General features: G+C 40.2%; 1 protein-coding gene across 1 annotated transcript; it reads left to right on the forward strand.

The window, feature by feature from the left end:
• Window positions 1–449: 449 nt before the first annotated feature.
• Window positions 450–23,247, forward strand: NDUFAF5 (NADH:ubiquinone oxidoreductase complex assembly factor 5). Its single transcript, XM_026668496.2, has 11 exons — window positions 450–790; window positions 3,153–3,193; window positions 5,220–5,283; window positions 6,038–6,085; window positions 6,197–6,300; window positions 7,326–7,365; window positions 9,809–10,006; window positions 19,476–19,536; window positions 21,080–21,163; window positions 22,587–22,669; window positions 22,857–23,247. The coding sequence occupies exons 1-11, from the start codon at window positions 536–538 to the stop codon at window positions 22,950–22,952; spliced, it is 1,074 nt and encodes a 357-aa protein (XP_026524281.1). The 5' UTR covers window positions 450–535; the 3' UTR covers window positions 22,953–23,247.
• The last annotated feature ends 230 nt before the right edge of the window (window positions 23,248–23,477 follow it).

The following is a 23,477-nucleotide window of genomic DNA, read 5'->3' on the forward strand; positions in this document are numbered from 1 at the left end:
AAAGCTTGTACACTACAGAGCAATCTTGCGCCAACTTCTATTCAAGTACATTGATTTTAGCTTCTTTCTCCTTTTCAAAGGATCATCACGTTGGAATGAAATAGCCTGAATAAAGCCATAAAAAGAAGCCGGTGCGGTGAACTCAGGAGTGAGGGGTTTATTATGCTTTCCTCGCCTGTCTTTTTCAAGCAATTCAAGCAGGGTCTATCTTTACATTTAGAATAGAATAGAATGAGCTGGAAGAGATCTTGGAGGTCTTCTAGTCCAGCCCCCTAAGTTAAGAAACTTCGCCTTCAGATTTATTTAAAAAAACAAAAACAAAAAAACCACGCCTGTTTCCGCTACTGAAATATATGCAATACAAATAAGCCAATCCATCTATTTCAAATAGGTTTGTTTGCCGGCTTCAAGCTCCAAGCTAGTGTGCAGAAGTGACCTGAACTCCACGCAGGCGGATATTGCGAACCCGACAAGCGTTTGTTGCTCTCTCTTTTCTAGCTCTAGCAGCCTTTGCAAAGCGGGCGCCGGCGGAGCAATGGAAGCGAAGGCGTTTCTGCGGGCATCGTGCCTTTGCCGTCTGCAGTCAGCGGCGGCGGCGGCGAGAGGCACATCTGGCGGGCTCTGGTTCCGCCGCCGCTGCCTCTTTCCTTCGGGGCCCGGCGTTGCGGGGTCTCGTCCCGTCACAGGGCCTGGAGCCCTCAGCCCTTTCGACCGGCAGATGAAGAGGAAGCAAAAGAATTGGGCAGCCGGGCAGCCTCACGCGGAGCGCTGCGAGTACCTGCGGGAAGAGGTAGAGGCGAAGGGGCGAGAGGAGAGGAGAGGGCGCTCCCTATTCTTGCTGTGCCTTGGAAAGTATTGAAAATACTTTACGGTTCTGTTGTCAGGGAAAAGCTCCAAGCAATCTAGCCTCCAAATATTGCCGAGATTGCATTCAGTGCCTTTTTTTAAAAAGCCACCCAATATTGTTATGATCCTTCGGGCAATAACGAATACATTATACTTTAAGGCATATCTTGAAAACCTTATAAGGGGTGATTAAGTTGCTGGGGATATACGTGGAGCCTGAGCAAACCTTTTAGCCTATTTTGATTTTGTATTGTCTTTTAGCCAATTTTCTTTTTCTTTTTGGTCTGTATATATCTTTCTTAACTATTCTGACATTATCGATTTAGTGTGGGACATTTTGAACATTTGATTACCAATTATCTTTAATCAGCCCCCATAAAGTTATGTTAATGGTTGGGGTTAGATTCAAGGTCGTTTTGATTTTGACCTTACTTGGATGATTGAGATGTACATGAGATGTCAAAACTTTCGAACTGCTAAAGCAACTCTTCAGTTTTGTGTAACCTTAATTTTTTTTTTTTTAAGCAGCCAGTGTCAGACACAGATAGTCCTTGAGTTACACGCATTTGTTTAATGACCATTCAAAGTTACAGTCATTGAAAAAGGTGATTTATGATGTGACCGTTGCACCATTCTGACAGTCATGTAATTAAAATTCAGGAGCTGGGCAATGCCATGTATTTATGATTCATTTAACGACCAAGTCAAAATAGTAAAATTGGGCACAACTCAACTGCCTTGCTTAGCAAAGAAAGACTTGTCCCCATTGTGGATGTAAGGCAAGAATTACTTACAGTTGGTTAAGGCACCAGGCTAGAAACCTGGAGACTTTGACTTCTATTGCTGTTTTAGGCACAAGGCCAGCTGGCTAACGTTGAGCCAGTCATTCACGCTCAGCCCTAGGAAAGAGACAAGGGCAAACCACTTCTGAAAAGCCTTGCCAAGAAAACTACAGGCAATTGCCATGAGTCAACACTAGCTCAGAGTATTTTTTTTATTTTAAATTTTATTGAACAAACAAACACAAACAAAAACAAAAAGAAACATTAAAAACATTGAACATGGTACAATCCTCCTAACCCACATATTGTGTCTTACATTGCTAAATCACATATAAAAATAATACATGTTTGCATTCTATTATATATGTGTGTGTGTGTGTGTGTGTGTGTGTATATATATATGATAATTTCTTATTTGTCTTGATCCTTTCTTTTTTCAAACCAACCATGAAACTATCCCGTACTTTATAATAATCCGATTCATCCTTATTTTTTAATTCCTTTGTCAATTTGTCCATTTCTGCGCACAACCAGATTTTCCTAATTATTTCTAATTCACATGGAGTTTCTTTACCTTTCCATTGTTGTGCATAAGCCAATCTCACGGCTGTAATTATATGAATTATTATAGGAATACACTAACTCGAAGTATTGATGACACTAAAAAACACGCAATGTCACCAAAAAATAAAAGATACCTTAAAACTAATAATCTGATACCAAAAATGTTTATAAATTGCAGTTTATTTGATTAGATGCTACAATGTGGTCTTCCTTGGTATGTTGTTGAGTAAATTGCAGCCGGATTATTCACATATTGCATTAAAACAAAATTCATGATTTATGATTTAACAGAACTGTGAATTAATACAACATAGTAAGTAGAGTGGTACCTTAGTACACATTGTTAAGTGGTTCTGGGAGCCATGATGAGTACCAAAAATGATGAGTACCAAACAAATTTTCCCCATAAAGAATAATGTAGTGAGTCACAAGGTAGCCAACACTGACAAGTTCTAGTTTGTGTGTTGAATACCAAGCAAACAGAGAGTACTAGGAGAAAATTTTAGTGTCAAAATGTGTTGAGTACCAAATTAGATTAATTTCAAAGCAGTTGAGTACCAAGGTACCACTGCAGTATGGATCATATCCATTATTAGAATTATCAGAACTAGGATGCAATCCTTTTTTGGACCACATGATGGCAGCAAAGAATAGGCAACATTAACTCTAGTGGTCACCTGGATTATTTACAGTGTAGTTCTAATGTAGTGACTCGGCCTGAAGTGTGAATTCTGTAATAGTTTGAACATTTTCCCCAAATCCTATGCTAAATATCAAGATTGCAAAAAATAAATAAATAGCAACACAGAATATAGAATAACCAAGTTGGAAGGGACCTTGGAGGTCACGTAGTCCACCCTCTGCTCGAGCAGGAGATCCTATACCGACAAAGGGCTACCCAGTATCTTGAAAGCCTCCAGTGCCTATCTTCTTTTTTTTTTCCCTTCCCCTGTATTCTAGGTTGGTGGTAGGATGGCCGATCGTGTGTTTGACATAAGCAGGTAAGATTTTATCTCATGTTTTTTTTCCTCTACAAAATGAGGTGTCTTGACTGTATAATATAAATTTTATTTATTTTTATTTTATTTATGTGTATAATGTAAAATTATGCTATTTCGTTTGAAGTTCTTTACATTTGTCAGTATTGAAAAATGAGGACAAGGAAGTTCTGATCTATACAACAGATGTGACTAGGTTGCTCTGTCTTTTTTCTGAACAGAAGTCTAGTCAGATATCCCTTAAACCCCGCCCCTTAAATGGCAGACAAATCTATTTGCGGATATGAGGACAGGAGAGAAAAAATTGTGAACTCTTTAGTATATCTATAATCTTGAAGTATTGTGACCTACAGTGCAATCAGAGCTGTCTGTAAAATAAAAAGATTCTGATTAAACAAACAGCATACAGCACAAATATGAACTGTCTCAAGCTTTTATTGTAAATATTGAGACAATATTTTAAATATTTTATTTTAAAATTATGTGAAATTCTAGGATAATCAGCTCATTTGACTCAGTCATATGTTTCAATCGGATGTTGATTTGTGGGGCTTTTCCTATACATTTGCACTAGTGGTGTTACTACCTGTTCTGTGGTGTGGCTTGGTGGGCGTGGCAGGGGAAGGATACTGCAAAATCTCCATTCCCTCCCCACTCCTGGGGGAAGGTTACTGCAAAATCTCCATTCCCTCCCCACTCCTGGGGGAAGGTTACTGCAAAATCTCCATTTCCTCCCCACCCCACTAACCTGCTTTCCAGCTCTGTTCTCCTGTGCAGGGCAACAAAAGAAGAGTCAGCCCAGATCAGCTGGGACTCGGGAGGCAGAGAATAGATGAGGGCTAGGCCAGTCAGAGATGGTATTTGCCGGTTCTCCGAACTACTCACTATTTCTGCTACTGGTTCTCCAGAACTGGTCAGAACCTGCTGAATACCACCTCTGATTTACACACTTTGGTTGCCACTCTCAGAACATGGTCTTCTTGACACAGGATTGTAGAAGTGAATCATGCCCCCATCAAAAAAGATCTAATCCACCTAAAAAAAAATTTGATGCTCGTGAAGCTCAAAACCATTGCTGGCATGTTTGATTGAAGTAATCAAAGGTACATTCAGCAATTAAAAACTTTTTCCTATAAAAATAATGTTAGTTCAGGTTGTTGAGTGGAGACATGACAAAATACACTTCTGTCTGTGTTTCTATTTAACTGGAATCTCTGTCTATTCATACAACTTAGATGAAGCTCAGATCTCACTGTAAGTACTACTCGTTGTTCTCACTCTGCATATCAAACAAGACTGGACAAATCTGAAACCTCCAGTTGCACACCATACCTGGTTTTGGGATTCTGGAAACCTTCACCAACCGCAGTAACCCAAATTTGGGAAATTCTCTCACACTTTTCAACCAGGAAACAGAACCATAGTATAAGTCCTAAAATATGCTTAATATAGTTTTAGAGTGGATTTAAAATCTTAAGGATTATTATGAGATTACTAGTGACGTGGTGGCTCAGCGGCTAAGACGCTGAGCTTGTCGATCAGAAAGGTTGGCAGTTCGGTGGTTCAAATCCCTAGCACCGCGTAACGGAACTCCCATTACTTGTCCCAGCTTCTGCCAACCTAGCAGTTCGAAAATATGTAAAAATGCAAGTAGAAAAATAGGGACCACTTTGTTGGGAAGGTAACAGCATTCCGTGCACCTTTGATGTTTAGACATGCCAGCCACATGACCACAGAGACTTCTTCAGAAGCGCTGGCTCTTTGACTTTGTAATGGAGATGAGCACTGCCCCCTAGAGCCGGAAATGACTAGCCCATACATGCGAGGGGAATCTTTACCTTAATAATCTTAAAAGCAGAAAGGTTTTCTGCAGTGAAAGAAGCATTCTGTTTTCCATTTGTTGCAGCTATCAGATTAAGCTGTATATCAGACAGTTTCAAGGAGGCAATACATCTTTGAAATTTAGGTTAAAATAGACCATTGATTTGCAGTTTTGCACTTTAATCCTATTTTATTTTTCATTCTTAAGGACATTTCCCCTTGCCTTGGACCTTGGGTGTGGGCGAAGCTACATTGCTCAGCATTTAAACAAGGTATTTTTTGCAGTTTGATTTTTATTCATGCAGTACAACCTGTTAGGCTGTGGATTGCTTAATAAATAACAACATTCTCTTCTATTGAAATCACATTTGACTGATTTACGCAATACATCAAAATAATAAACCATGGGTTATAACCCCAAGAATGCTTGGGTGTCTACAAAGCACGAAGCTGCAGCTAGACAAATCACATTATAATACATTGTGGGAACCTGCCTAACCTTGTAAATTTGAATCAGACAACTGAACTAAGTAATCAGTCAAGCCTTTGTTGAATACTCAAAATAAGATCTAACAAATGTCACTCCTGTTTAATCATTTTCTGTCTTTATCATCTCAGCTTTTTGATATACTGTATGGTGACAAAGAAGTAACCCTCATTGGTTCAATTGGATTTTTAAGTAATTATGCAGAAGGTTAAGTGTTTTTTTCCGGTGGGACCGATCTATCAGGGCAACCTGGTCTCCCCAATTACAGGGTGGAGTATACTGCTTCCGCTTTTGCCTTTCAGCCCCAATACAGAAGCCTTTGCAATGTTTCAGAAGTATTTTAACAAAATAATGAACTCAAATAAATAGTTTAATGGCGCATATATACAATATTATCCTTTAAAGAAGGAAGAAAGAAGAAACAGCCTTATCACATACATCATGTTACTCTTTTTTTTTTCTGGCTAGTCAAACAAACAGTTTCCTAAATAAAATCAATAAAATAACTGTAAATTATTCACTACCTGTTTTTCTTTCAGGATGTTGTTGAAAGGCTTTTTCAAACGGATGTGGCTGAAAATGCTCTGGTAAGATTTGCGTGTTATTTGTCAGCTATTAACTCATACTACTGAAAAATTGAAAAGTTGAACTGTCTTAACTGAATTATCCTAAATTATTTTTCTTCTAATCTGATTTAGAAGAACACAATAGATTCAGAAATACCAAGAGTCAATATCATAGCAGATGAAGAATTTCTTCCTTTCAAAGAAAACACATTTAATCTTGTTGTCAGCAGTCTGAGGTAATTAACAATTGATTTAAAGTAGACAGAAACATTTATAGTGAGAATAGTGATTTTTGTAATTGGGAGCCTTAGGTTCTAAAACTGTTTCTAAGATTGCAGTTTTGTGTGTTAGTATAATATTTGTCAAGCGCCGGGGAAATCAAGAGTTTCGGGTAGTTCAAATGAGTATAAAGATTCATTGCAAGCTTAAACTCTCGACAAGAATCTGAACTACTAACAGTCAAAGGAAATAAGCGGGAGTTAAAGAATTCAAGGTAGGCTGAACTTAGATCTCTTGTGGGCATGCAGGGACTCATGGCTGATGACGCATTTGACCTCTCCCTTGTAGAGGTGGTATTCAACTGGTTCTGACCAGTTCTGGAGAACCGGTAGCGGAAATTTTGAGTTGTTTGGAGAACCGGCAAAGACCACCTCTGACTGGAGATTTTACAGTATCCTTCCCCTGCCATGTCCACCAAGCCATGCCCACAGAACCAGTAGTAAAAAAAAATTAATCCCACCACTGCTCCCTTGGGCTCAGCCTAGTCATCTTCTACAATATCTGGCCTGCTATAAGAACAAGCTTGGCAAGTGTAATTTATAATTGAGAGGCTAGAAGATTAATATGAAGAAAATTGACTTTACTACATGTACTCCTGCGACGTTTCCAGAACACTGTTTTAGGAAGTGTGGTGCGTTATCTGCAGTAACAAATGAGGAAAGTTTGACTACTAGTTTCTATATCACTATGTATTTAAGTTAAAGGGATCCAAGATGGCATCTGTTTTGAATTTGCACAATACACTACAGTGAAACTGAAATTTTGGGTGAAATGCACGGCAGAAATGATGCCACATGCATTTATGTTACTTAAGGTCATTCTCTTAGTATATTATGTAAATGCAGCTTTGGTGTGGTATATTTTTCTTGTGCCAAAATGCCAATCTGAGTTTGCCATCTAAATTTTATACTGGTGAGAGAGGGTGTTTTTTTTTTTTTTTTTGCCTTTTATTAACTTGCTTTCTATTGTAATTCCTTTTTAGTTTGCATTGGATCAATGATCTTCCCAAAGCCTTGCATGAAGTAAGTACACCTGTCCGCTCCCTTTAATGTATTGATATGGTGGAGAGAATAACACTTAATCTTAACCATCGTTTTAGCATGCAGATGGCAGCTCCTGCTTGGCCTTACTTGGGCTCAAAAGCTACACTGGTTCAGGCCCAGTTGGTTCGGTAATGAGAGAGGGACAAGAAGACAGGGGACTAGACTGAGAGATTGAAATGGCATCCCAGAAGGTGGCAGTAATAAGCTACATCCTTACAGTTGCCAAGGAAACTACATCAGCGTATCCCTAAAGCAGCAACAAAATTGTCAAAGCAAGCATCCTCAACTCAGCAATAATTGTGTATGGCTAATAGCTATGATATACTGAGTTGGCAAAGAAGGAAAGGGGTGTAGTAAAGTAGCCTCCTTGAGCTTATTTCCAACAGAAATCAGATTGAAAGAGATACTGACCTATGATATTTTGATACAGGTCTTACCTTCTACACACACACACGTTGTCCTTGACTTATGACTACAGTTGGGACCGTGTTCAGATCTGATTTTACGATCATTTTTACCATGGTTGTTAAGCACATCACCACAGCTGTTAAGGGAATCACATGGTTGCTAAGTGAATCAAGTAGTCATTAAGCGAATTGGGCTTCCCCAATTGAATTTGCTTGTTAGATTCTGCTGGAAAGGTTGCAAATTGTGGTTACATGACCACAAGACATTACAACCATCATAAAGGCAAGCCAAGCATCCAAATTGCAACCACATGATCACAGGTGTAGTGTGACAGCTGTTACTTCAAGGACAGCTTGTAAGTCACTCTTTCAAGGTTGTCATCACTTCAAACAAATAGTCATAAGTCAAGGACTACCTGCAAAGTCAGTCCACTTGTAATATACTTACCTGCTCACAGTTAATACAGCAAAGTGGATAAAGTTCAGTCCAGGGCAGGTGTTATGGTTAGCTGGCAGCAGGTGTGGACGGCTGAGGAGAGCAAAGACTCAGATGAGGGGCCAGGACCATTAGGGAGTGGACTGCTGCCTTCAGAGATTGTGGGGGCTGGCAGCAGTGATGAGGAGGTTCCCAAGGAGCCTGTGCCAAGTGCGCGTGCGTGCAGGATCGCTCAGAGGAAAGAGCAGCTACAACAGCACGGGTGACTCAGGAATAAGGCTGCAAGGTCATGGCCCCTCCTTCAAGAAGATAAAAGCCAGCCGTGAAACAAACGTTTTTTGTAGAAGGCAAAGACATTTTGAACCTCCAGCCTCGTGGACATTCCAGTATCCTGAGTTTGTATTTGAAGATTCTTGTATTGCAAATTATTTCATGCCTGTTATCTTTTGGCAGTCTTGCACAGTTTGGCAAGGCTTATACTTATCACAGCTAATTATTCTGCAGAAGCATTAAAAGGTTTCTGTTCCCTTTGGATTGTGTTTGATTTGTTGGAAAAGGGTGTGTGTCAGAATAGCAGGATTCAGTAATCCATAACCCACATGCAACTATGATCAGTCTATACGACCCAGATTGGCCACATTCTTTTCTTTGCTACCAATTGATTACCAGATGGGAAGAAAAAGATTGCTCTTTTGACAGCTACTAGCAGCAGCAGCAACAGAAGTGCAATATTCTTATTCCTTTCTTATTCTCCCATCCTATCTCAAGGTTTGTACTTTATCTCCGTGAATAATAATATTGGACCTTTGGTGGCGCAGTGCTTAGAATGCAGTATTGCAGGCTGACTCTGCCTACTGCCAGGAGTTCGATCCTGACCAGATCAAGGTTGATTCAGCTTTTCATCCTTCCAGAGTCGGTAAAATTGGGACTCAGATTGTTGGGGGCAATATGGTGATGTTGCAAACTGCTCAGAGAATGCTGTAAAGCATTGTGGAGTTGTATATCAGTCTAAGTGCTATTGCTGTTAAAGTTAAAAGTTTTTTCTGCCAGGAGTCGCACCCAGATATTTATTCTTCCTCATTTGAAAGGGAGTGTGCTGTCTGTTTTGGGGAAAACACCTGTTTTTGCATGCATATACATCTGTGTGTGTATTATTGATGTAGAACCCTGGCTTGTAGCTGCTTCTGCATGTAATTTTCAAAGCCCCAAAGATCGCTCACTTCTGAATTAAAATATTGATCCAGATGTTTGGGGGCAATTCATTGTTGAACTTCTCAGATAATACTTCTCATAACAATTGAGATGTGTTAATTTGGATCCTACATCAAGCTGGGTGGCCCTTTCCAATCCCACTAATTGCGGCGAATGCACTGATTAAATATTTCTTGTATTATATATCCAATGAGATTTTGTGGAATTTAAGAAAGAAGTAGGCCTAAGTATTGTATAGTGACTTTCAGTGGCATGCTGCATTACAATGAGATTGGTGTTTACTCTGAAGTAAGACCTTACCATTCAAATATAAGAAAGGCTATATTAGATCTTTATTAATGCCTGGTTTAATTGTGATTTGTTTTAGGTACACCGAGTCCTTAAACCTGATGGAGTATTTATTGGTTCTATGTTTGGGGGAGACACACTCTTTGAGCTCCGCTGCTCTTTGCAACTAGCAGAACTGGAAAGAGAAGGTGGATTTTCTCCACATGTGTCTCCTTTTACAGCTGTGAGCGACCTAGGACATCTACTGGGAAGAGCTGGCTTCAACACACTGACAGTGGTAATTATCTATTACAAGAAAGGAACAATCCAGAAAACTACAACAGCTGTTAGTCACCACTTGTTATCTTGCTTTGACTGAAAGAAATATTTAAGTTGTGGTGTATGCCTTATGCCAAGCAGACATAGGAACCAGACCACGAACTGGAATTAATATAAAAGTAGTCCTCAACTTATGACCATAATTGAGCCCAAATTTTTGGTTGTTAAAGGAGACATTTGTTAAGTGACTTTTACCCCATTTTATGACCTTTCTTGCCATAACTGTTAAGTGAATCACTGCAGTTGTTTTAACATGGTTTTTAGGTTTATCTGGCTTCCCCATTAATTTTGTTTGTCAGAAAGTCACAAAAGATGATCATATGACACCTCCCCCCAGGGCACTGCAACTGTCACAAATATAAATCAGTTGCCAAGAATCTGAATTTGGATCACATGACCCTGAGGATGCTGCAACAGTTGTAATGTGAAAAATGGTCAGAAGTCACTTGAAAATGACGTAACTTTGAACAGTCCCTAAATGAACTGTTCTAAGTCGAGGACTACCTGTATTTAACTTTGGCAATTGATCTATAGAGACTTGGCTGAACCTGAACCTGCCGTCTCTAATAGGCTTCTCCATGGATCTAGATCTGAGGGAGAAAGAGCTTTACCTGCTAAAGCAGGAATCTCCAAACTTGGCAACTTTGAGACTTGTGGACTTCCAACTCCCAGAATTCCCCAGCCAGCGTGGCTGACAGGAATTCTGGGAGTTGAAGTCCACAAGTCTTAAAGTTGCCAAGTTTGGAGACCTCTGTGCTAAAGTCTCCTGGATTTTAGCAGAAAGACTTCAAAGTCTCAGATTGTTCAAGTTTCCCTATCCTGGTCATTTAATCAAAGTAGTTGAATGCCTCCCCTCTCCTTTCCAACCATTCAGGGATATTCCAGTACGATCAATGGTACCAAAAGAGATCAAGGAGGATTGTGCTTCCCCAACCTCACACACCACCAAGTAGTGATGGGATTCAATTTTTTTTTATTACCGTGGCTTGGTGGGCATGGCAGGGGAAGGATCAGGGGTGGGATTCAAATTTTTTAACCGGTTCTGTGGGTGTGGCTTAGTTGGTGGGTGTGGCTTGATGGTCATGTGACTGGGTGGATGTGGCTTGGTGCTTATGTTATTGGCTGGGCGTGGCCAACTCAATATCACTCACATCGAGGCATGCATCTCCTCGCCTGGCTTCTCATGTCTGTGGGGATGCTGCAACAGTCATAAGTGTGAAAAATGGTCATAAGTCATTTTTTCAGTGCCATTGTAACTTTGAATGGTCATTCCACACAAGCAAAGTACCAGCAAAGGAGGGGGAAAATATTCCAGAGAAGTTCCTGAGACAGGAAGTCTAGTCCAGCCAAGAATGTAATTAATGAGAGAGGCAGTTTCTGTAAACAACACCAGAATGTTTCCTTCCTGCCTTCCTTACAGGATTAGTCCAGTAATTTCTTCTAAAAACCGGTTCTCTGAACTGCTTAGAATGTTAACAACCGGTTCTAGCGAATAGATGTGAACTGGTAGAATCCCACCCCCGGGAAGAATACTGTAAAATCTCCAGTCAGAGGGGGTATTTTCTGGTTCTCCGAACTATTCAAAATTTCTGCTACCAATTCTCCAGAACTGGTCAGAACCTGCTGAATACCACCTCTGTCACCAAGTATGATCAATACAGTTTCTGTGGTGTATCCTGACCTGACAGCTGACTGATTTAAAGTAGACAGAAACATTTATAGTGAGAATAGTGATTTTTGTAATTGGGAGCCTTAGGTTCTAAAACTGTTTCTAAGATTGCAGTTTTGTGTGTTAGTATAATATTTGTCAAGCGCCGGGAAATCAAGAGTTTCGGGTAGTTCAAATGAGTATAAAGATTCATTGCAAGCTTAAACTCTCGACAAGAATCTGAACTACTAACAGTCAAAGGAAATAAGCGGGGAGTTAAGGAATTCAAGGTAGGCTGAACTTAGATCTCTTGTGGGCATGCAGGGACTCCTGGCTGATGACGCATTTGACCTCTCCCTTGTAGAGGTGGTATTCAACTGGTTGACCAGTTCTGGAGAACCAGTAGCGGAAATTTTGAGTTGTTTGGAGAACCGGCAAAGACCACCTCTGACTGGAGATTTTACAGTATCCTTCCCCTGCCACGCCCACCAAGCCATACCCACAGAACCGGTAGTAAAAAAATAATAATCCCACCACTGCTCCCTTGGGCTCAGCCTTGTCATCTTCTACAATATCTGGCCTGTTATAAGAACAAGCTTGGCAAGTGTAATTTATAATTGAGAGGCTAGAAGATTAATATGAAGAAAATTGACTTTACTACATGTACTCCTGCGACGTTTCCAGAACACTGTTTTAGGAAGTGTGGTGCGTTATCTGCAGTAACAAATGAGGAAAGTTTGACTACTAGTTTCTATATCACTATGTATTTAAGTTAAAGGGATCCAAGATGGCATCTGTTTTGAATTTGCACAATACACTACAGTGAAACTGAAATTTTGGGTGAAATGCACAGCAGAAATGATGCCACATGCATTTATGTTACTTAAGGTCATTCTCTTAGTATATTATGTAAATGCAGCTTTGGTGTGGTATATTTTTCTTGTGCCAAAATGCCAATCTGAGTTTGCCATCTAAATTTTATACTGGTGAGAGAGGTTTTTTTTTTTTTGCCTTTTATTAACTTGCTTTCTATTGTAATTCCTTTTTAGTTTGCATTGGATCAATGATCTTCCCAAAGCCTTGCATGAAGTAAGTACACCTGTCCCCTCCCTTTAATATATTGATATGGTGGAGAGAATAACACTTAATCTTAACCATCGTTTTAGCATGCAGATGGCAGCTCCTGCTTGGCCTTACTTGGGCTCAAAAGCTACACTGGTTCAGGCCCAGTTAGTTCGGTAATGAGAGAGGGACAAGAAGACAGGGGACTAGACTGAGAGATTGAAATGGCATCCCAGAAGGTGGCAGTAATAAGCTACATCCTTACAGTTGCCAAGGAAACTACATCAGCGTATCCCTAAAGCAGCAACAAAATTGTCAAAGCAAGCATCCTCAACTCAGCAATAATTGTGTATGGCTAATAGCTATGATATACTGAGTTGGCAAAGAAGGAAAGGGGTGTAGTAAAGTAGCCTCCTTGAGCTTATTTCCAACAGAAATCAGATTGAAAGAGATACTGACCTATGATATTTTGATACAGGTCTTACCTTCTACACACACACACGTTGTCCTTGACTTATGACTACAGTTGGGACCGTGTTCGGATCTGATTTTACGATCATTTTTACCATGGTTGTTAAGCACATCACCACAGCTGTTAAGGGAATCACATGGTTGCTAAGTGAATCAAGTAGTCATTAAGCGAATTGGGCTTCCCCAATTGAATTTGCTTGTTAGATTCTGCTGGAAAGGTTGCAAATTGTGGTTACATGACCACAAGACATTACAACCATCATAAAGGCAAGCCAAGCATCCAAATTGCAACCGCATGATCACAGGTGTGACAGCTGTTACTTCAAGGACAGCTTGTAAGTCACTCTTTCAAGGTTGTCATCACTTCAAACAAATAGCTATAAGTCAAGGACTACCTGCAAAGTCAGTCCACTTGTAATATACTTACCTGCTCACAGTTAATACAGCAAAGTGGATAAAGTTCAGTCCAGGGCAGGTGTTATGGTTAGCTGGCAGCAGGTGTGGACGGCTGAGGAGAGCAAAGACTCAGATGAGGGGCCAGGACCATTAGGGAGTGGACTGCTGCCTTCAGAGATTGTGGGGGCTGGCAGCAGTGATGAGGAGGTTCCCAAGGAGCCTGTGCCAAGTGCGCGTGCGTGCAGGATCGCTCGGAGGAAAGAGCAGCTACAACAGCATGGGTGACTCAGGAATAAGGCTGCAAGGTCATGGCCCCTCCTTCAAGAAGATAAAAGCCAGCTGTGAAACAAACGTTTTTTGTAGAAGGCAAAGACGTTTTGAACCTCCAGCCTCGTGGACATTCCAGTATCCTGAGTTTGTATTTGAAGATTCTTGTATTGCAAATTATTTCATGTCTGTTATCTTTTGGCAGTCTCACACAGTTTGGCAAGGCTTACACTTATCACAGCTAATTATTCTGCAGAAGCATTAAAAGGTTTCTGTTCCCTTTGGATTGTGTTTGATTTGTTGGAAAAGGGTGTGGGTCAGAATAGCAGAATTCAGTAATCCATAACCCACATGCAACTATGATCAGTCTATACGACCCAGATTGGCCACATTCTTTTCTTTGCTACCAATTGATTACCAGATGGGAAGAAAAAGATTGCTCTTTTGACAGCTACTAGCAGCAGCAGCAACAGAAGTGCAATATTCTTATTCCTTTCTTATTCTCCCATCCTATCTCAAGGTTTGTATTTTATCTCCGTGAATAATAATATTGGACCTTTGGTGGCGCAGTGTTTAGAATGCAGTATTGCAGGCTGACTCTGCCTATTGCCAGGAGTTCGATCCTGACCAGCTCAAGGTTGATTCAGCTTTCCATCCTTCCAGGGTCGGTAAAATTGGGACTCAGATTGTTGAGGGCAATATGGTGATGTTGCAAACTCCTCAGAGAATGCTGTAAAGCAGTGATCCCCAACCTTTTTTATGCCGCGGCCCGGTACCGGCATCAGCTGGGTGCCACCATCTTTTTGATGAAAAGTGCTTCCGTGACCTCACCGGAAGCACTTTTCATCAAAAAGATGAGCGGCGCCAGCGCTTCGATGAGCTTTTCCAGAAAGCCATTTCTACCCGGAAAGCTCACCGAAAGCGCCGCTTATCTTGATGAAAAGTGCTTCGGTGAGCTTTCTACCCGGAAAAGCTCACCGGAAGCACTTTTTCATCAAAAAGATGGCGGCGCCTAGCAAACCAGCGGCCCGGTAGGACTTGTTCCACGGACCGGTACCGGTCCGCGGACCGGTGGTTGGGGACCCCTGCTGTAAAGCATTGTGGAGTTGTATATCAGTCTAAGTGCTATTGCTGTTAAAGTTAAAAGTTTTTTCTGCCAGGAGTCGCACCCAGATATTTATTCTTCCTCATTTGAAAGGGAGTCTGCTGTCTGTTTTGGGGGAAACACCTGTTTTTGCATGCATATACATCTGTGTGTGTATTATTGATGTATAACCCTGACTTGTAGCTGCTTCTGCATGTAATTTTCAGAGCCCAAAAGATCGCTCACTTCTGAATTAGAATATTGATCCAGATGTTTGGGGGCAATTCATTGTTGAACTTCTCAGATAATACTTCTCATAACAATTGAGATGTGTTAATTTGGATCCTACATCAAGCTGGGTGGCCCTTTCCAATCCCACTAATTGCGGCGAATGCACTGATTAAATATTTCTTGTATTATATATCCAATGAGATTTTGTGGAATTTAAGAAAGAAGTAGGCCTAAGTATTGTATAGTGACTTTCAGTGGCATGCTGCATTACAATGAGATTGGTGTTTACTCTGAAATAAGACCTTACCATTCAAATATAAGAAAGGCTATATTAGATCTTTATTAATGCCTGGTTTAATTGTGATTTGTTTTAGGTACACCGAGTCCTTAAACCTGATGGAGTATTTATTGGTTCTATGTTTGGAGGGGACACACTCTTTGAGCTCCGCTGCTCTTTGCAACTAGCAGAACTGGAAAGAGAAGGTGGATTTTCTCCACATGTGTCTCCTTTTACAGCTGTGAGCGACCTAGGACATCTACTGGGAAGAGCTGGCTTCAACACACTGACAGTGGTAATTATCTATTACAAGAAAGGAACAATTCAGAAAACTACAACAGCTGTTAGTCACCACTTGTTATCTTGCTTTGACTGAAAGAAATATTTAAGTTGTGGTGTATGCCTTATGCCAAGCAGGCATAGGAACCAGACCACGAAGTGGAATTAATATAAAAGTAGTCCTCAACTTATGACCATAATTGAGCCCAAATTTTTGGTTGTTAAAGGAGACATTTGTTAAGTGACTTTTACCCCCATTTTATGACCTTTCTTGCCATAACTGTTAAGTGAATCACTGCAGTTGTTTTAACATGGTTTTTAGGTTTATCTGGCTTCCCCATTAATTTTGTTTGTCAGAAAGTCACAAAAGATGATCATATGACACCTCCCCCCAGGGCACTGCAACTGTCACAAATATGAATCAGTTGCCAAGAATCTGAATTTGGATCACATGACCCTGAGGATGCTGCAACAGTTGTAATGTGAAAAACGGTCAGAAGTCACTTGAAAATGACGTAACTTTGAACAGTCCCTAAATGAACTGTTCTAAGTCGAGGACTACCTGTATTTAACTTTGGCAATTGATCTATAGAGACTTGGCTGAACCTGCCGTCTCTAATAGGCTTCTCCGTGGATCTAGATCTGAGGGAGAAGAGCTTTACCTGCTAAAGCAGGAATCTCCAAACTTGGCAACTTTGAGACTTGTGGACTTCCAACTCCCAGAATTCCCCAGCCAGTGTGGCTGACTGAGGAATTCTGGGAGTTGAAGTCCACAAGTCTTAAAGTTGCCAAGTTTGGAGACCTCTGTGCTAAAGTCTCCTGGATTTTAGCAGAAAGACTTCAAAGTCTCAGATTGTTCAAGTTTCCCTATCCTGGTCATTTAATCAAAGTAGTTGAATGCCTCCCCTCTCCTTTCCAACCATTCAGGGATATTCCAGTATGATCAATGGTACCAAAAGAGATCAAGGAGGATTGTGCTTCCCCAACCTCACACACCACCAAGTAGTGATGGGATTCAGTTTTTTTTTTTATTACCGTGGCTTGGTGGGCGTGGCAGGGGAAGGATCAGGGGTGGGATTCAATTTTTTTAACCGGTTCTGTGGGTGTGGCTTAGTTGGTGGGTGTGGCTTGATGGTCATGTGACTGGGTGGGTGTGGCTTGGTGCTCATGTTATTGGCTGGGCGTGGCCAACTCAATATCACTCACATCGAGGCACGCATCTCCTCGCCTGGCTTCTCATGTCTGTGGGGATGCTACAACAGTCATAAGTGTGAAAATGGTCATAAGTCATTTTTTCAGTGCCATTGTAACTTTGAATGGTCATTCCACACAAGCAAAGTACCAGCAAAGGAGAGGGAAAATATTCCAGAGAAGTTCCTGAGACAGGAAGTCTAGTCCAGCCAAGAATGTAATAAGGGTTAACAGAGAGACAGTTTCTGTAAGCAACACCAGAATGTTTCCTTCCTGCCTTCCTTACAGGGTTAGTCCAGTAATTTCTTCTAACAACCGGTTCTCCGAACTGCTTAGAATGTTAACAACCGGTTCTAGCGAATAGGTGTGAAGTGGTAGAATCCCACCCCTGGGAAGAATACTGTAAAATCTCCAGTCAGAGGGGGTATTTTCTGGTTCTCCGAACTATTCAAAATTTCTGCTACCAATTCTCCAGAACTGGTCAGAACCTGCTGAATACCACCTCTGTCACCAAGTATGATCAATACAGTTTCTGTGGTGTATCCTGACCTGACAGCTGACTGCCAAGGATCTAAATAATCCATTTCCTCTAAGGCTATACCATGTAAAGGCATGTTTTTCCCCACAACATTTCTTTAAGAAGGAAGGTTGGGGATGGGTCCAAAGTCCAAAATAGGGATGGGTCCAAAGTCCAAATTGCTGGAATGTTTATTAAGTTGATGGCACACTATAGCTTTTTTCAGAAATGAAGGAAACAATCCTTCCCTTAAGGAAGGACTAATTACTGCTTCGATCCAACTTCCTGCCATCTCACAGGAAACCTTAGCGAGTTATCAGAAACAGAGACTCACCTGAGAAGTGGTGGAACTGGCATTGCAGATGGTTCTATCTGCTTCCTTGGAACACAAACTCATAATGATTCCAGATCACAAGAGGACATCCCACAAATTTTCATTGTGTTAGTCCAGGTGAAGTCTAGCTCCTCTTAAATCTAAGCAGTTTTAATGCTAATTCTTCCCAGCAACTCTTCAGATGCCAGTCTTGTCAAACATTCTTGAGAAAGGAGCAAGTTGCATTATAAGGGCTGCTGGATGTCAGTAGGATGGCAACATATTTTGGTTTTGCTGCTAAACATGAGCTTGTATCAGTATCAGACATGAGGTGGGCCTTCCAGCTGTGTTCAGGTATCTTCTCAACCACTTCATACCTCTCATCTCCTCAATAAACCAAGAAACTGCAGTGGATCTCCAGCTAGAGAGAGGTTGCCCCAGTACAATCTAGTTCAGCCCCCTACATGACCCATTATTCCAATGGGTGACCATAATCAAACTGCATACCAGACTCTTGGGAGATTCCCCAAATGCCCTTTGACCCATCTGTCCCCATTGTGGAGAAAACTGAGTTGTGCTGTAAAATTCCATGGCAGTCAAGGAATAATCTGACTGGTGAGGGTGAGTAAAACCACCCTTTTGCATTGTGTGAATTTCTTTTTAAATTGTTCCCGTCTGTTTTTTGTGTCTTGTTTACCTTTAAAACAAAAACCATGTTTTTAAAATATTTTTATTGTAATTGCCTAGAATTGTTGGGAATTGGGCAGAATACAAATTGAAATGATGGTAAGAAAATATCCTCTATGAGAAGTGGTGAAATTTAATGCCCCTCACCCCCATTTTCCAATTGATTTGTGTCTAACCACATCAGAAACTAGATCTTGCCTGTGACCTTTCATGTACATCAGGCTCTTAATTAGTTGGTCAGGCCTGTTGTTGCTGTGGTTAAGAACTCCTGGGTTGCATCAAGACCCTAGCAGAAGGGAAGTTGAGTTGAAATCCCCCAACCTTACAATCCTTGGGACTGAAAGAAAAAAGGGGAAGGAATGATTTAACATAGGGGTGTCAAACTCGCATCGTCACGGTGTCATCATGTGACATATCGTGATTTTTTCCCCCTTCGCTAAACCGGACCTGGGCATGGCCAGTGCGTGATGCATCTGACTCGTGAGCTGCGAGTTTGACAGCCCCGATTTAACATATTTCAATAAGCCATAGCTTGTCGAATGAACTACATTGTCTAGGTTTACACATAACACCAAATCCCAGTCTTTGATTTACCAACCACAGTAGCCAATCAAACCATGATAAGGCTTAGTGTGTTATACAAGCTCAGAGTCTCTGTCCTAGCTATTGACTCTCCTAGCTATTGACTGTTTAGCTAGCTTGCTGGATGACTACTCTTTCTATTACCTGGAGTAAAACTATCATTTGTTGGAGGTTGCTGTAGTTTTTTTTTCTTATCCAAACAGATTATTCTTCTGTCACTCTGCAATGTTAGCATTTTATTGACAGGGGCTTCTCCAGTTCAATTTAAAAAAATATATTCTATGATATGCAGTGGTATGTAAGATGAAAAAATCGTAATTAGCAATATTGGGTTTGACCTCATTTATTTATTTCTAAAGTCCCATTTTTAGAATTAATGTGTTTTGTTCTGGTGATTGTCAAAAATCTCTTTACTATTTCCAGGATTCAGATGAAATCCAAGTTAACTATCCAGGAATGTTTGAAATTATGGCTGATCTACAAGGCAAGTTCCATGTTTTTTTTTAAAAAAGAGTGAACTACCAGCGTGATTTGACTTTGTTTGGAGACATAAATTAGGGTTTATTACTTTATTATTGAACTGTGAAGTATATTAATGAGAATGAACATGCTCTTTCAAGAGAAACTAAGGAAAAGTATATAAATATAGAAGTAATATACATTTCAGGACTTAGAGATGCATAATATAATTTATTCTTGCAGTTTACTTTTTCACATGCTGTTAAGATTGATAGTATACAGTTCTGTATGTTGTGTTTAACTTATTCAAAGTCAAAAACAAAAACCTCTGTAGGCTATGCTCACCTTTTTAAAATAGGTAGTAAATTCTGAAATTATGCCAAAGAGGTTAATAGTAAAGTGGTCAAATTTGGGGGTGGGTGGGTATTTTTGAACATCCTCCAAGTTTGGGGAGGGTTTTAAAAATGAGAATTATAGCAATTTATCTCTTAGAGGCCACAGCTCCCCTTTTCCCTGCTAACCACCCCGTGGTCACATCTGGAGGGGTTTGGCAAAGGAGAAAGGGGCGTGGAGTCAGATGATAAAAGCATCATTGGGACATCAGCCCTATTTATTTTCTCCAGGCACCACAGCATTGCATGTGCGCCCCCCAAAAAACGTTGTACCCTGCAGCACTATACCAGGGCACTGTTAGCATCTCCTTCCTTCCTCCAGAAACAGAGTTGAAAAAAACAGCTATATGCTGTCCCTTCCCTCAAAAGATGCTCACCTCTGACCTAGGGTGTGCCAGAGTGATTTTTTTAAATAAGCAAGCCATAGCAGTGACCCATGCATTCCAATAGACATTTTGTGGGTTTACATTATAGATTTGTTGAAGGCCAAATTGCTGGTTCCATTTAAGCTAATCATATATATTAACACAACAGAGCTATCACCATACATCAAGTGAAGTAGCTTTTCATTTCTGCCCAGACTTGATTCACCAGAGTAATTTTGAATCACACTGAATCTTTTCTTCCCTTAAATAGTTGAAGGGAATGCTTTGCGAGCTGGGTTGTAACTGTCTTGATTAATCTGTACATTAAAGAGAAACATAGGTTGCAGTTTTAAGCACAATTAGCTGGAAATAAAATTCCACTGAATTTAGTGGAGTGTATCTCCCAGGTGACATATAAACCATTGTCCTGTTGTAGAAGGAAGGTATGTGTATATATTGGAAGTTTTATGCTGCTGGGGTTCTGAAGGCATTTTCATAGAAAATTATTTACTGGCAAATCATATTAATTGTACTTTGTATTTTGTATAGGTCCCAGTTTTTGCTGGGTTCATTAATCTTAGTGCATATAAGTTTATAAGGAGGTTTTTGGGCTAAAGACTACATGCTGGGGCTGCAGTCCTGCATGTTAACCTCATTGTTGATGGATAAATTTGTCTTTGAGTAAGCAGAAATAAGATCTTTGGTGTTATTTTAAAACATTTGCACTCATCTGATCCTATTCATATTGCTGAAATATATTCAACTGATGGTGTATGCTGTATCTTCTTTTAAAGCCTAAAACTGTTTTTAGGTATGGGAGAAAGTAATTGCTGTTGGAACAGGAAACCTATGATACATAGAGCGACCATGTTGGCAGCTGCAGCAGTGTATAAAGGTATGAGCTTTCTATTAAGTAACACAGTGGTCGCCAATCTTTCTGGCTCTACGGACTGGAAGAAGCGGTGAGGGGGAGGGAGGCAGAGAGGATGGTTTTGCCTGTGTGCTTCGTTTTCACAAAGGCAGCTTCGCACATGCACTTACCCATCACTTCCACAACTCACTTCCAAACGGGTTGCGCCCTGTCACCAGGCCACAGACTGGAGGTTGGGAACCCCTGAAGTAACTCATCTTTATCACATGGAAGTAGATTTTGTCACTACGTTTTCCAGCTTACTCATTTCATGCAATTTTCTGTCCCACCATCTTTTTTGTGGTGCTTAAAAATTTGTGAAAAAGTTTGCTTTCTGTATGTGGTTTACCTCTTCGGGCAGTAGTACATATAGTCCTTGAATTCTTTCAATTGGGAACCATAATGTTGATGACTAATGTGGTTTCCAAACAAGTCATTACCTGACTGGACACGATTTTATAACCATTGTAATGTGGTTGTTAAGCAGTTCACCATGGTCATTAAGCAAATCCAACTTCCCCAATTGACTTTGCTTGTCAGAAGCTGGCTGGGAAAATTTCAAATTGTGAACATGTGACTGTAACTTGCTGCAATTGTTGTAAATGCAAGCCAGTTAACAAGTGCCCAAAGTGAGATCACATGACCATGGGGTGGTGTAACAGCCATACCTTTGAGGATAGGTTGTAAGTCACTTTGTCAGAGGTTGTCATGACTTCATTGTTAAAAAAAACAGTCGTAAATCAAGGACTAACTGTAACAACATTTCACATTCTTTTACCACATACAAATATGCAGCTCTGGATAATTTTCCTCAGTAAATAAATGAGCAAATATAATATTTTTGACTCATTTGTCTAATAGGGTTTTATTTATCAACTTTAGGATTTGTGTGGTGAACAAATCAGGTTTTAAGTCACATTTATACCAAAATATTGAAAATTCAAAAGGTTCACAAATGTTTGAGCACCATTGAATGTACCATTCCAGCATAGGTGTGTAATCCACTGGCCCAAATAATTAAAGGGAGAATGGAAAGCTACAGTCAGTAAAACACAGTTATGATATAAAGTTGTCATTCTTTGTTGATTCTTCTCATTGACTGCCATTGTTATCAATGTTGTTATCACTGTTGTTAGCACAACCAGGGTTCAGCTCAGAGACAGAAAAGGGGGAGGAATTTAGGCCAAGAAGGGTGGGGTGGTTCCAATGAACCCATTGCATTCCCTTGCGTTCTCTTTTGATAGTTCCTTATAGTTGATAAATTTGCTGGCACAGGGACTTGAACCAATACATCTGAAGCATCAAGCTGTCTTGAATCGGATATACTTATTTTATAATAGATTAGATAGGTTTCCGCTGTATTCCTTTTTGCTGCAATGAAATAAATGCAAAATGTTTCTTTTTACAGAGTTGTATGGAAATAATGATGGGACAATACCAGCAACGTTTCAGATATATTATATGATAGGATGGAAATTCCATAAATCACAGGTAATATTTACTTTCCCTGTTATATTTACCTTCCTTTATTTAGCCACCCTGTAATACGTAGGGTGACTAAATAAGAGTATGTATTAGGGTTTTTAGTTGGTTTTTTAAAAATAAAAATAAAACCATATTATTTTACTTAACACTTGCTTCTTAATATTTAAAATGGCAACTTCTTTCTCCTTTTCAGGCACAACCAGCCGAGAGAGGTTCTGCAACAGCATCATTTGGAGATCTGAGAAAAATAAATGAACTTATTTCAGGCAAAAAAAAAACTTCGACATGAAATATAGTAATACAAATTGTACATAGCCTGTTGGATATTTAACAGTTATCATTTAACGTTGACAAACAACATTATTTCCCCCAAAACTACTTCGGTGTCTAGGACAAAAAGGGGGTCTATATTCCTGTTTACCATGCAGTGGCTGTATTTTTATATGCAAATGGTAATAGCAAAATTGCCAATTTGATCTGGGTACATCCAGAGAAATGATAGTGTGTATTTCTGTACACATATTACTTGCCTATGTGAAAATATGAGAGGTTTGGCTATTCAATAAAAGAATAAATGAATGATGGAGAAGAGACTTGGATAGTTGCTCCTATGAGTCCTGGAAGGTCAATTCTTTCTGCTGCAATTCTTGCACCTTCTGTGAGATAATGTGCCCTCTGTTATCTAGTGGGCTGTTTGATGAAAGGAAAGCCATGTAATTCCACTATGCCAGGCCACATCCTTGTAGGACTTAAATTGTTGGCCAGGATCCCAAGGCCCATCAGTGAAGAGCTGAGATGAAATGTAAATGGTATA

This window comes from Notechis scutatus, chromosome 1 (genome assembly GCF_049901735.1).
Source record: "Notechis scutatus isolate UNSWTSFEM ecotype Mainland chromosome 1, rNotScu1.2, whole genome shotgun sequence".
NCBI lineage: Eukaryota > Metazoa > Chordata > Lepidosauria > Squamata > Elapidae > Notechis > Notechis scutatus.

What these genes read in the sequence shown, in the direction of transcription:
- NDUFAF5 (XM_026668496.2), top strand. Translation starts at nt 536, where the DNA reads ATGGAAGCGAAGGCGTTTCTGCGGGCATCGTGCCTTTGCCGTCTGCAG. An exon ending in GCTTCAACACACTGACAGTG is followed by an intron (nt 10,007 to 19,475) that starts GTAATTATCTAT and finishes TACTATTTCCAG; the next exon opens with GATTCAGATGAAATCCAAGT. An exon ending in GGAAATTCCATAAATCACAG is followed by an intron (nt 22,670 to 22,856) that starts GTAATATTTACT and finishes TCTCCTTTTCAG; the next exon opens with GCACAACCAGCCGAGAGAGG.